Raw genomic sequence first — 13155 nt, forward strand, 5'->3', positions numbered from 1 at the left:
TGAGTTTTCTCTTTTTACTGGTTTATAATAATCTTAAAAACCCCATCACACCCATAAACCACCACAGGTGAGAGGATGAGGGAGACGGAGAATGAATGCTACAGTATGTGGACGGCGGGAGACCCAGATTATTCTCTAGGGGCAGTGTGGAATGGAGGCGAGGGTGTGGGTAGAGGCCCTGGCGTGGACCCTTATTGCTGGTTGGGGGTTGGCTGGCAGAGGGGAAGAGGGGCTCAGGGTGAACTAGGAAACATCTCCCACCAAAGGTGAGGGTAGTGGGGAGTGGGGGGTCACAGTACATTTTCCATGCAGACTAGGGGTGGGAGTGAGAGCTTCAGATGCACCCCTACACAGGAAGAGATGGGTTTGAGGTTTGATTTTTAAGCCCCCAAGTTGGTGCCTGGTCCAATTTCCTAAAATGGCAGCTCACCTTTTGGGGAGAGAGGCATTGGAAGAAAATTACAGCAAAAATATCTGGTTCAGAGATCAAGCAGGGGATAAGCTGAGACAGTGGTGTCCTTTCAGAGAATTTAACTCGAGAAGCAAGAACTGGAAGGGGCCTCTGGGTGAGATGCTGGCCAACACAGTGGGAGAAGGCATCACACCAGGAGAAGGCATCACACCAGATGTTGGCGCTCCTGGGGGCTTAGGACAGGAAGGTACCAGTGTCTACAGACGGCAGCAAAACAATGGGGAACAATAAATTAGGACTTTCATGTTGCTATCATTTGGCATAACACAATCAGGCATTTTTTTCCTTGTTTTTTCTTTTTAAATATAAGGCAACTTGCCAACACATAATTTAAAAACTGGTCTTCAGTCACATTGCTTCAGATCACTAGAGAATTTCTGGCTAAAGAACAGTGGATAGTACAGTAAACAAAACCAAGAATCTTAAATAACATCAGCTCACATTCCCCAGAGACAAGATGAAAGGGTAGGGCTTATATGGTTTAAAGGAAAAAAAAAAAACCCGCCCAACTATGTATCTTTAACAGGAGGGTGCAAACCATTACAACAAAACATAATCTAAGTTACAGAAAAGCTAAAAATTTCTAGCCAACTAACTGCCACCTGGGAATGACACTGAGCGTGGAGTGGGTGAGGGAAGGGCGAGGGGCAGGAGAGGCTGTTTCCAATAGAGGCCCATCTCCAGCTGTTGGAACCATGCTCATTTGGTAAAGGAGAAGTCAAAGAGCTTAAGGCTTTGAGTTTTTTTTCCTTCATTAAACTGAGGGGCTGCGGAAGGTGACTAGACAGTGAATGTACCTGTGGGGCCGCTCACACACATTGCTACTCAAACCCACGCTACATTCATACAGAAACAGGACGTTTAAAACTTACAGTGTAGAGCAATATTCTTAGCCAGTGTAGAGAACCAAATGCAGTTTAACTTTTTTTTCAGTGTTTTTAATTCCAAACTCCAATGTGATCATCCTATACCTACTACTAATTCCTCAAGTAAGACTGGCTTTTTGTTTTGTTTGTGAGGGCGGAGTGGGGCGTGAGGGCAGCAGGTGACTCAGGAGACAAACAGTGAGGAAGGTCTTGGATAAGCCAGATGTCCTGGCATTGCTCTAGGGAAGGAAAGGGAGTTAGGAACCAAGGTATCAATACAAAGACAGGTTCCCCGGCCCGCTGCCCCTGCAATGTCCCACGGCCACGGCCACATGCTTGCAGGATGCCCTTGAGGAGTGTGGCAAGGATGAGTGCAGTGGCTCTGGGTTCAATGCAGGTGTAAAAATAAAGCCTTGAGGAAGGGCTGGGAGGAGATGCAGACCTGGTCAGTTTTGATTTGAGGTCTTTGGGTAAATAAGAAATCGGCTCCCAGGGCACTTGGGACCAAGTCTGGCTTCTTAGTCCCAGAAAGAGAGAGAGAGAGAGAGAGACAGGGAGAGGCCTAGCTTAGGCAGCTGGATGCTGACTACTACCTCGCCTGGGGACCCTTCCCTTAGCCCATACCTCAGTCCTAAGGGCAACAGTGAGAGGTGCAGGTAAAGAGGAAAGGAGGCTGGTGGAAAATGGTGGGCAGGAGGTGGTGGGGAGATGGGGCAGGAACTGGACTGATAGGCAGGCAATGGAGAGTCAAGCCGGGAGTTGAGATTAGATCCCAACATAAACCCAAAAGTTGCTGGGGCTGGTACGGGTGAAGATGAGGGCAAAAAGGACCCCCCTCTGTCCTCAATTAGATCCCACTAGATTCCCTTTCTTAGACATCTAAGAATGATCACGTTGGAGCAGTGAAACTTTGAAACTATCCAATTACTCAAAAGTAAGACTAAACCTAGAAGGGTGACGTATGACGTGGAACTGGAGGGCACCAGGGCTCCCTATCTATACCCTGGGTGCTGAATATGAAGACTTCGACTATCTGTGGGGTCAGGGGCTCGGGTGCCAGGGGCTCGGTGGGCCTTGGTCAGCATGGCCAGGCTCTGTTCTCGGAAGCAGGCCTGCTGGAAATCCCCACTTAGGTAATCCACCGTTTGTATCAAGCTGTTCTGGCTTGCCACTGGACCGCCCCCAGTCCCTGCCCGGAAGTGGGCCCCAGCAGCCACCGCCGCACAGTCAAGGGGTGCGCCCGCGGGCTGCCCGCCGTGGAACGGCACGGCGGGGTCCTGAGACCCCGAGCTGTCGCTATTGGGAGTGGGCAGAATGTTGTTCCACAGGGGCTGGAAGTAGTGGCCATTGGGGTAGGCCAGCGGGGCGGCCGGGCCGTTGACGGGTGGGGACGGGGTTGGCTTCTCCAGGGGTGGCTTCAGATGGAAAGACTGTGCCAGGCAGAGTTCCTGCGGGTAGGCAGGGGCCTTGCCCACCAAGCCAGGCCCTGCCAACTCGCGTCCTGCCGCATGCTTGCCTGTCAGGCCAGGGGCTGGCGTCCCACCGGCCTCACCGCACATCTGCTGCAGGTGGGCCAGCTGGTGCTGGTTCCAGGCGACTGGCTTGAGGTCGCTAGGGTAGCCAGTGGGGGCACGCGAGAGGCCCGCGGGCAGGTTGACGGGGCCTGCAGTGGGCAGCGCGGCGCTGGCCGCGTGGGTGTGCTCCATGGGATTGACCACACATGAAGGCATTGGTGTAGGGACGCTGTGGGTCGACACCCGAGTGCTTGCATTGATGAGCAGACTGCGACTAATGGGGCTGGGGTTGGCGATCTGGCCCTCACACACTGAGGTAGTGCTGACGCCCGCCCGCGTCTGGCAAAACTGGTTGATCTGGTGCACGATGCTGCTCAGGTCCGGGGGCTGGCTGTGCTGCAGGGTGGCCGCCATTGAAAGGGGGATAGTTGAGGTAGACACAGTCACATTTGGGGGGGCATCTGAGTCTGGCATCTTCCGGCCTCCATGCAGCAAGGGAGTGGGGGGGTGCTGGAGACCCTGGTGAGAGAGGGCCTGAGGGTGGACCAAGCCCTGGGTCTGAGCCATGGGCTGAGGGTGGCCCAGGCCCTGAGGCTGTTGGAGGCTCTGGGGATGGGACAGCGCCTGGGGTGGCGGGATACCCTGAGGGTGCTGCAGCGCCTGGGGAGGGGCGTGGGCCAGGGTCTGTGCGTGCTGCAGGGCCTGCTGGCGGGCCAGAGCCTGGGCCTGGGGGTGGGCTAAAGTGCTGGGTGCCACAGTAGCATAGGGCGCCACTGGGGGGTTCATGATGGCCTCGGGGAGCAACCGGGCTCGGGTGCCGTCAAAGTCCTTGAGTATGCTTTTGGCTGGCACTTTGACAATGGCCAGCAGGCCTGCCCTGGTGGCAGCCTGAGTCGGGTAGGGGCTGTAGCGCTGGGCCGATGTGTCCAGGCCGTTCACAGTACGACGAACGTGTTTCCGCTGGGGAACCTTCACACTGTTGGGGAAGATTTTTATAGTCAGTGGGTTGTTTGCGACCTTCTTAGCATACGCGTCCAATTCGGCTGGGGTGGGGTAGTGAGCAGTTCTCATTTTCTGTGTAGTGTCCCCTAGAGAGAGAGAAGGGGAAGGAGAGCAGAGAAGGAGAGGGAGCTCGTCAGTGCCAAGCCAACCAGCCCTCCTAGCTTCCTGCCTGCAGCCTGCAGGGCAGGGTGCATGGGGCGTCAGGCTGAGCCTCCAGCTTGGAGCCAGCCTCAGCCCCAACAGAAACAAGCCTGGCTAGCATGCAGTGGGCATGTCTCATGAGCTAGGGCTCATGCTGAGTGCCAGGCTATCTCCATGAACCCCCGCTACTGTGTTAGGAGGCAGGTACTATCATGATGGTCCCTCTTCACAAATGAGGTCACTAAAGATCAGAAGAGCAGAGCAACTTTCCAAAGTCTCGCATCTTAGAGAGCCGGAACTGGGCCAATTATCATGCAGAAGTCTCTCCAAGTTCCTACCGGCCTCTGCTGGCCTGGAGTTTGGAGGTTCTAAGCAGGGCTGCTTGTCAGGGCCACTCAGACCCTGCCGGGTGACACCCTGGGGAAGAGGGCACCCAGAGTGGCTCCTCTTCGGTCTGCGGGGGCCAGTGAGGCGTCAGCTCTCTCGGCAGCGGCAGCTGGAGCACTGTGCCCACGGGGTGGGCATCCTGGCACAGGAGACAGGATGCTTCTTTTTTCAGGGGCAGAGGAGCGAGCTGCCAACATCCCTCCCCCACCCCCATGTCACAAGTTCACTTTTGTTTACAGCTTACTCTCAGCCTGACTGGGTGAAGATCAAAAAGCTTTATTTATTTCCTTGTGGGGGGCGACAATAATGACAGGGCTGCAGGGAGGGAACTGAGGAGAAAGGATTCAGAGCATCTTGAAGTTCTGAGAGCCAAAAATAGTCTGTATTCGGCCCCTGTCAGCTGTCACTTTCCGAAATGAAAGAGGAAAAACCTGCCCTCCTTTGGAGACTGCGGAAACACCGTTCAATGGGCCTCCGCTCAATGGGCCTCATTAATGCTAACAGCCTCTTTGTTCCCATCTCCAGTCGCCTCCCATCAGGGGGCTCCAGCGGATGTCGTGCTTGCAGTCAAAAAGGAAAAGGTTCTGAGAACAAGAGCTCTTTAAGCTTGCCAGGCTCCTGGCAAGGGGTCTTAGCACCATTCTCCCTTTCTCCGAGGGAGGGTCTCCCCTGAGTATACACAGAAGGTGCTTAATAAAGGCTTGCTGAGTAAGTACACAGACTCCCCAAAGCAGAAAAAAAAAAGGAGGGGTGCGCTTGGCTGGGAGCCTGGGTTCAGCTAGCTGCCTCCCTCCCTACTTCCTCCCTGTGCTGGAGGCGGCCAGGGCAGACCAAGGACTAAGCTGACCAAATGCCTGGCTTGTGGCCTCAGCTGGCTTGGCCCAAAGGAGACCCCATTCAAAGTCATGTCGCTGGGCATCACTGAACAGAAGTCGTCTAGTGAGCGCTAGCAGGGAGAGGGCACAGCTGCCTGCTTTAGGTGACACTGCTGGTTGGCTGGCAGCAACTGCTTAGAAACTGCTGCTCTCCTCGGAAGCAAGAAAAGAAAGCTCCAGTTCAGGAGGGGCAGAGAGATCCGGACTCACGCTCAAAGAGGCAGGACTCAGCAAAAAAGGGTACAGGAGAAACAAAGGGTACAGAAAGGAAAAGGTTCGTGTTTTCAAACGCTGGCACAATGCCTTGAACTTGGTAGACATTCTAACGTATTCAAGGCCCTACTTTATTTACTGAGTGCTGAATACCTGCTCCAGCCATAACTGCAATGTTTGTAAGATGACCGAGCTGCAGAAGGCCTCAGAAGGAAGACTGTGGCAGTGGCAAGTGAAGATAGGGAGCAGCAGGCAGAGAGGCCTGCAAGTCCCCCACCCACCAGGCAGCACGAGATGGCAACAAGGGTCAAGATGACCTGGAGAACAGAGCTCTGCGGCTGCTTGTAAGCCTCTGACCCTTAGTGGGCTTCAGGCTCCATAAAGTGGGGGCCATTTTCTGACCTGTCTTACATTCTCTTGCACAGAGGACACCAAAAATGTCTGGGATCACTGAAGAAGGTCCCTAAACTCAAGGCACCAGAACTCCATGAGAAGCTGCCCTGGTCAGCCACTGCGCTGTCACGTGACCGAGGAAAAGCGTGTGATACTCCTGGCGTGGCGTCTTCCTTACCCAGAGCAGACCTGCAGTAAGTACCTCTAAGCACACTGTCTGGCTCAACAGCTGGGATTCAGCTGAACAGGAGGAGTCTGAAGCTGCTGTGTTTCCATTTAGACAGGAAATGAAGGTCTGCCCCTCCATGTAGGAAAAGTCTTGCTCCATGTTAACAAGCTTCTCTCCTTGAAGGCCAACTAAGAGAGGCTGGCACAGTGGCTTGCTAAATAACAGAGCTCCTTTGCTCCAAGTCAATACCAATTCTCAAGCTAGTTTTTTCTAGCAGAGGCACAAGGTGTGCTGGCCTCAATCAGGAGTGTGGGACGGGACACTACACCAACCAGCTCCCTCCGCCCTGGCTCCACTGATGCTGACAATGGTGATGAGGTGAGGGGCAGGGAGGCTGCACAGGGCTACAGCCCGTTAAGGAAGACTCTCAGGAAGACAGATGAGCATACTAGACGAGAAAGAGGTCACATTCTGGGGCTCTGACACCACCCACTTCATATACCAGACTTCAGCCCAACCCTTCCGAATTTTTCTCAGTACTTCATCTCAGTCCCTACACAGGCACCCTGCAGCCTTTCTTTCTTCTGCATCATCTTCCTCTAAGTGCACGGCTGACACAGACACTACAGCTTTGCAAGCAACTTATTTAACTATCTGGTACCAACAGTGTCATTAATCGAGGCATAAAGCAGTGGAGAACAGAGACTCTGCGGTCAGAAAAAAAGAGACTGGATTCAAGCACTGGCTTGATTATCCGACTACTCAGAGGGTCACTCAGACATTCCTCATTTATAAACAGCAATGAGACCTGCTGTCCTCCCTCACAGAATTACTAAGACCAAAAAATCCCATAAACAGGAAATGCTCTGTGAGCAGGACCTGTAACTGTCAATGGTCATTATTCAAGGATAGCAGGTTTCGCTGAGTCTGCCCACAGATGGGACAAAGTAACCTTACCATGAAGCCCTAAATGCAGGGCCTCCCAGACTTGAGTCTGAGCATTAAATGTAGCAGAGAAAAGTTCCATGGACTAGGGACTGGGGGGGAATCTTCCTGAATCGAGGCTTCCCTACAAGGACCTCCCCGTTTATCTTTCTGTTTTGAAGATCAGAAGACACTAGTGGCTTACACAGAAGGAGCCTCTAGCCTGTGGGGAGACACAGGCCGTGCATCAAACACAGGCTTTGGAGTCTGACCCAAGAGTGAATTCTAGCCTAGTCACTGATTAGTCATGTGACACTGACAAGTGACCAACACTCTCATGCTTAAAAGAAAGATAATTGAGTCTCCCATATGGAATTATCGAAGAATGAATTGGAACATACATAAAAATACGCAAGATAGTGCCTGGCATATGGTAAGCACTCAACAAATGTTAGCTAATATTTCTGATGTTTCTCTGAGTTTATCCAATTTGCCATTTCCAGATCTTTCCACTAGGGGGCAGATAAGCATACAAGAGTACAGTAAAAGATTAATTTTGATTATTCGTTCTAGGTCCCAAGACTCTACAGTTGAAAGAAGTGACAGTCACTGTCTGAAAGACAGTCTGAAGACCAGGGACCTCTGGTCATTTCAACCACTCTGCCCAGAAATCTTTATCAAGCCACCCTATCTGTACACCTGTCTGTGAGCTGGAGAAACAGGAGCAGAGGCTTGGGGTTAATGAAGGAAACAAATGTTCAAAAGCAACAGTTTCTGGGGAATTGGGAGAAGACGGCTTAGAGGAAAACAAATTTTTCCAGTACAAAGCTCCATTTCAAGTACAAAGCTCCAAAATGGCTCAGGTCTCCTGAACCATGTGATGTTACAGAATAACAATCCAGCAAAGTTCTGGGAGGGCAGCCACTAACCACAATTGTGGTTCTAGCCTGTGCAGGACCCACCCAAAGGCAAGATGTCCCTTAATCCAGCCTGCACTAAGGCAAGTCATACTTTTGGTGGGAAAATACATCACACCCTCCTGTACATGCAGAAGAGGACGGGAAGAAGAGAAAACACTGGTGTCTGAAGGGACTGGGATTATGACTCTGTACACACGGCAGCTCAAGCCAGGGGCAGACTGACCAGCCAGGTGAATGACAGCGCTGGGCCAAAAAGCCACATATCCCCTCTCCTGAGCCCTGACCCCATCTCCCCTGCCTTAAGCTGACTATTCCAATATAAAATATACTAAGCTATTAAGGCTGATGCTGGGAAAGATTGAGGGCAGAAGAAGAAGAGGGCGTCAGAGGATGAGAAGGCTGGATAGCATCACCAATACAACGAACATGAACTTGGGCAAACTCCAAGAGATGGTGAGGGGCATCCGGGAGGCCTGGCGTGCTGCAGTCCATAGGGTCAGAAAGAGTCGGACACGACTGGGCGACTGAACAGCAGCAAAGCTATAAATATCTGTACTCCATGGAGTTTCCTAGGTAGCACTAGTGGTAAAGAACCTGCCTGCCAATGCAGGACACAGAGACATGAGTTTAATCCCTGGGTTGGGAAGATCCCCTGGAGAAGGGCATGGCAACCCACTCCAGTATTCTTGCCTGGAGAATCCCAAAGGACAGAGGAATCTGGAGGGCTACAGTCCATGGGGTCACAAAAAGTCAGACATGATTAAGCAACTTAGCATGTACACACTCCATGCCCACCTCACTAGATACTGAGTTCTGTGTTTTGAGCAACTTTTAAGACCCTCCTTAGGATGGGAGCAGGGGAAGGCTGAACAGCAGTCACAGGTTTTGACAGCTGGTGGACTTGGGCTCTGGAGAAGGCAATGGCACCCCACTCCAGTACTCTTGCCTAGAAAATCCCAGGAGGCTGGTAGGCTGCAGTCCATGGGGTCACTAAGAGTCAGTTATGACTGAACGACTTCACTTTGACTTTTCACTTTCATACATTGGAGAAGGAAGCAACCCACTCCAGTATTCTTGCCTGGAGAATCCCAGGGATGGGGGAGCCTGGTGGGTTGCCGTCTACGGGGTCACACACAGTCAGACACAACTGAAATGACTTAGCAGCAGCAGCAAACTTGGGCTCTGCGCAGCGTCTTAGCTTCTCGTTTCTGAAGCAGACTCTTTATACTCTGTCCCACCTTAACGGTAAATGCTTAATGGTAAGAGCTGTACATCACAAAACAGGATTTTTTTTTTCTCCTAATACATTTTGGGAGAGCAAAGAAGCAAGCAAGTGAGCTTAAAAACACCACTGGGTTTTCGTCTCTGCAAAAGTTTAGGTGTAGTTAAGTAGAGTCACAAGAGAGTTGAAGGGATTGAAATACACTGTCCCCCAAATGGACAGGTAAGCCTGAAACCAGAGAAAAAGGGCACCTCAATTCTTGAATACAGATTTGGGATAGAGGTTTTTGAAGAGGTGACTTGGGGGCTGCTTTGGGGAGAAGGGAGTGAAGATCCAACATCAGCAGCTAAGATAAAGCTGCTGATTTGCCTTTCCTCCTAGATGGTTCAGCCCTTGATGGTGCATCTCTGGGTGAAGCTGTCAGCGTGTGTTAAGGACCTAGAAGACAGACAGCAAGCTGCATTCCATCATCTTACCACATGCTTCTGCATGCACTCCCTCTCCAGAGGTGTGCCTGGAGGCCTGCGCCCAGTCACAGAGCATGAGCACGCGGCTCTGGGTGGCCAGAGAGCCCAGACAACACCCTCACCCGATTGGCACTCAGTGGGAGAAAGAAAGGCTGGGGCAGAGCTGGGACAGCGAGCTTGCCTACTGCGTCAGGCAGCCGCAGAAGGAAGACTGACACCCTCAGCTCTGTTGTTACGGAGTTGCACTCACTGGCCAAATTCTAGATCTGGCCACGCTCTGAGTCTTACTCTCCCTCCGAGAAAGAAAGTCAAGGGGCCAGACTGTTTTTAACTTCTGCAGATAATCTCATGGAGCAGAGAGAGGGAAACTACAGCCTGAAAGCCAGCACTGGGCTGCTGTGCTTCTGTAGAGGGTGGTGCTAGAGCACAGCCGCACTCATTTGTTTACATACTGCCTACAGCTGCCTGCGCCCCATGAGAGCAGGGCTGAGAACACGCAAGAGAGCATGTGGTATGATCCATTTGACCCTTGTCAGAAAGAGCTTGCCAACCTCTGTCATAAAGGAGTCAGGTAACCTGCTGAGGCTCTTTTTCTGTTTAAGGGTAAGCTGAGATGCCTCGCTGATTTTCCCTTTTTGCTCTGAAAGGAAACTCTATTCCAAATTTAGGGCCATCTTTACACTCGAAGACGCTATGCATGGTGATAAGCCAGGAATAGAATCTACCTTGCACATTCACATAGTATAGGGATAGAAGGTAGGAATCTGGGAAAATACAAAGTCAGTGCCAGCCAATCTAATACAGGAAGCTAACAGTTCTCCAAAATCCCGTCTTGGGGGAAGAATATTAACAGGAACATGCCCAGAGAGGCTGAGAAAGCTAGATAGTTCCATGTCCCTTCTGGAGGCAAGAGTTTGTTTGCTGTGAGCTGCGGGCACTGGCTCAGAAGGCAGACAGCAAGGCCAAGGGGGAACGGTCTGTCTCCGTGGCAGAGGGCACTCAGAGAGCTCCAAACAACACAAGAGTGCAAACAGTTTGTTCCAGGGTTACAGTAAGTAATCTGGACTGTGTGTTTTCATTCCATTCCTCCCAGGGTTCAAACTGAAACACTTCCTTGAAGGGTAATATATACATATATGATATATGTAACACTGGGCTGTAAAACTCCATATAATCCTACTGCTCAACAGACATCTATCAGCAACAATTAAAATTAAGATGACACACACTGGGGAATCTAGTATTTAAGAGGCTCTCTCTGATTAGAGAAGCGTCTCGCACTGCCGACAAGTTCTGCAGCTGCTTTCTTGCTGTCTATGCTGAAGAACATCTTGGAGGTACCAAAGTCAGGGTACCCCAAAGTTGTCTCTGGGAGAACCCGGGTAGAGGGGAAAAATAAAGGACTGCGTGCTTCCTTGGGATCCAGATTACTTACATTTCTGAAGTCCAGTGTTCATCTGCGTGTGAGAAAGAAGCTGAAAGGACAGGTCACCTGGCCCTGGTAGACAGGCTAGCATGGCAGACCGGCATCAACACAACATGAGGCAGCCACTCACACTGGAACAACAAAAAAACAAGGTCATGGAACACAAAGCAACTCACTCCAGGAAGATACCAGGGACATCGGATATCAGCCGCAGAGGCCCAAGTTTAGATAGATAAGCAATTTAATTAGCAGCATGTAGGACGAAAATATATCTATGTCTTTATCTGTAGAAACAACTTGCTCTCTATTATTGCTATGGCTCAAATATTTCAGTCAGCACAGATGCCTGGATGGGGAAAATGAAAACTAGAAAATGCCAGTCTACACAAACCACTGAAGGTCTTTATGTTCACAAGCTAAGGACACACTCACTTTCTTGCATTTCCCATAGGCTGCCTCTCCTCATGGCTTTCGGGTAAGCCCACATGGTAGCCACATAAATGGTATGCTGGCTCTCCTCCGTGCCCCAGCTAAGGCAGGCACAGAAAGGCTAGGGCACAGACCAACTGAGGTGAAGGAAAAGACGATTTCTCCCTAAAGACAGAACAGCGTTCCTGAAGACAGGTCATCCTCAGGGGGCCCAGCTCAGTCTATTCAGACCTGGCTGGGGGCTGGGGCAGCCAGACACTTCCAGAAACAGTACAGAATATGAGACACAAAGACACCCCAAGTCCAACTTGTGACCCTGGTAATCTGAGCTGACTTTTTTTTTTTGGCCGTAACACTCAGCTTGCAGGATCTTAAGCTTGCCAACCAGGGACTGAATTTGGGCCCTAGGCAGTGAAAGGGCAGAGTCCTGACCATTGGACCACCAGGGAATTCGCCTGAACTTACTTTTAAAAAGAAGGAATAAGAGCATCCTAGGAGATGAGACTAACTACTATTAAAGCAAATTCTGTCTGCAAGTTTCTGAGGATTCACCTTCCCATGGCCTTTCACACAATTAGACCTCCAGAGCCACCTCCCCCCAAAAAAGGAAAAAGAAACTGCTTTGCTCCCAGGGTAAATCAAGAAAGTGGTAGGCTGCCAGCAGCCCTCTTTGGGCAGGTGATTCTGATGTTGTAACAAGATGGCATGGTTTCATCAGTGAAGTCTTCCAACAACACACACACAGCCCAAGCAAGCAAACACTGATGTAGCCTTCTGGAGGGAAGGGAGCTTTGTCAACCAAGTCAAGCTCCCCATGTACCAAGGACCACGCTTCTCTCCCATCCAAGTACTAACCAGGCCCAATCCTGCTTAACTTCAAGATCAGGCGCGTTCAGGGTGGTATAGCCATGGAATACACGTTTCCCAAACAACTGTAACGTACTAAATCATACTGAATTCCTTTCCCACACTGCAAACCCCAGAAATCAGGATGGCTTGGTATTAAGGCTTTCAGATCACAACAAAAGAGGAACGGTGTGGGCTGGGGGGTGGGGAGGGGCGAAGGGGAGGCTCAAATGTTAAACAAAGACCACAAAACCTCTTTCTTTCCCTTAAAGGGTCCTCTCAGGTATGTGAAAACTACCTTGTCACGATGAGCATCAGAGAGCTCCAGCTTGCAAGGCCAGGTAGCTGAAAAGATACTTTGTGAAAGAGGCTGCTCAGACTGTGTCTAAGATAGCAACTGCAGAAAGAACTGAAGCGTGAAAGCCTCAACGGGAACAGAGCTGCCCCGGAGTTCTGGCACAGATTCGGTCTTTTCAGGTCTCTGGTGGGTGGGATGACAGAATGAACAGTGTGCCAACTGCAGTGCCTTGAGAAACAGAAAGTCTTCTGTTAGCAAACGACTGAGGTACTGCTTACAACCCTCCCCGGCGAACGCTGATCTCTGTTTAACAACCTCTCCCCTGTGGTCCTAATACAGCTGAGGGCAAACTCCAAGGAAAGGAAGAGAATTAACAAATACTGGAGCCTAGTACCGTGCAGAGTTGTATGAGGGGCTTTAGTGATGTTTTCTTCCTGAGGTCTCCCAACCTTTCTTGGAGATAGGCAATAATTTCACTTGTCGTCTCATCATCTCTAGCCTGGATTATGACAACAGCTTTCCAAATGACCTTTCTCTCTGTTCCACCCCTGCTCCTATCACCCAATCTATTCTCCACACCGCAGCCAGAGT

At 50.9% G+C, this 13155-nt stretch overlaps 1 protein-coding gene across 7 annotated transcripts in view; it reads right to left on the reverse strand.

Annotated features, from left to right (window-relative positions):
- Positions 1 to 13155, reverse strand: part of FAM222B (family with sequence similarity 222 member B) — a 59314-nt gene continuing 46159 nt past the window's right edge. For 3 of the 7 annotated variants that reach the window (XM_069542711.1, XM_069542709.1, XM_069542710.1), the window contains exons 2-3: positions 11001 to 11122; positions 1 to 3940 (exon numbers count right to left, since the gene is read on the reverse strand). In XM_069542711.1, coding sequence (XP_069398812.1) covers positions 2331 to 3940; positions 11001 to 11082 — 1692 coding nt within the window. In that variant the 5' untranslated portion in view covers positions 11083 to 11122 and the 3' untranslated portion in view covers positions 1 to 2330. Of the gene's footprint in view, positions 3941 to 11000; positions 11123 to 12564; positions 12793 to 13155 lie in introns of those variants that run through there. The other 4 variants (XM_069542715.1, XM_069542713.1, XM_069542714.1 and 1 more) reach the window with 2 other exon arrangements.

This window comes from Ovis canadensis, chromosome 11 (assembly GCF_042477335.2).
Source record: "Ovis canadensis isolate MfBH-ARS-UI-01 breed Bighorn chromosome 11, ARS-UI_OviCan_v2, whole genome shotgun sequence".
NCBI classification, from domain to species: domain Eukaryota; kingdom Metazoa; phylum Chordata; class Mammalia; order Artiodactyla; family Bovidae; genus Ovis; species Ovis canadensis.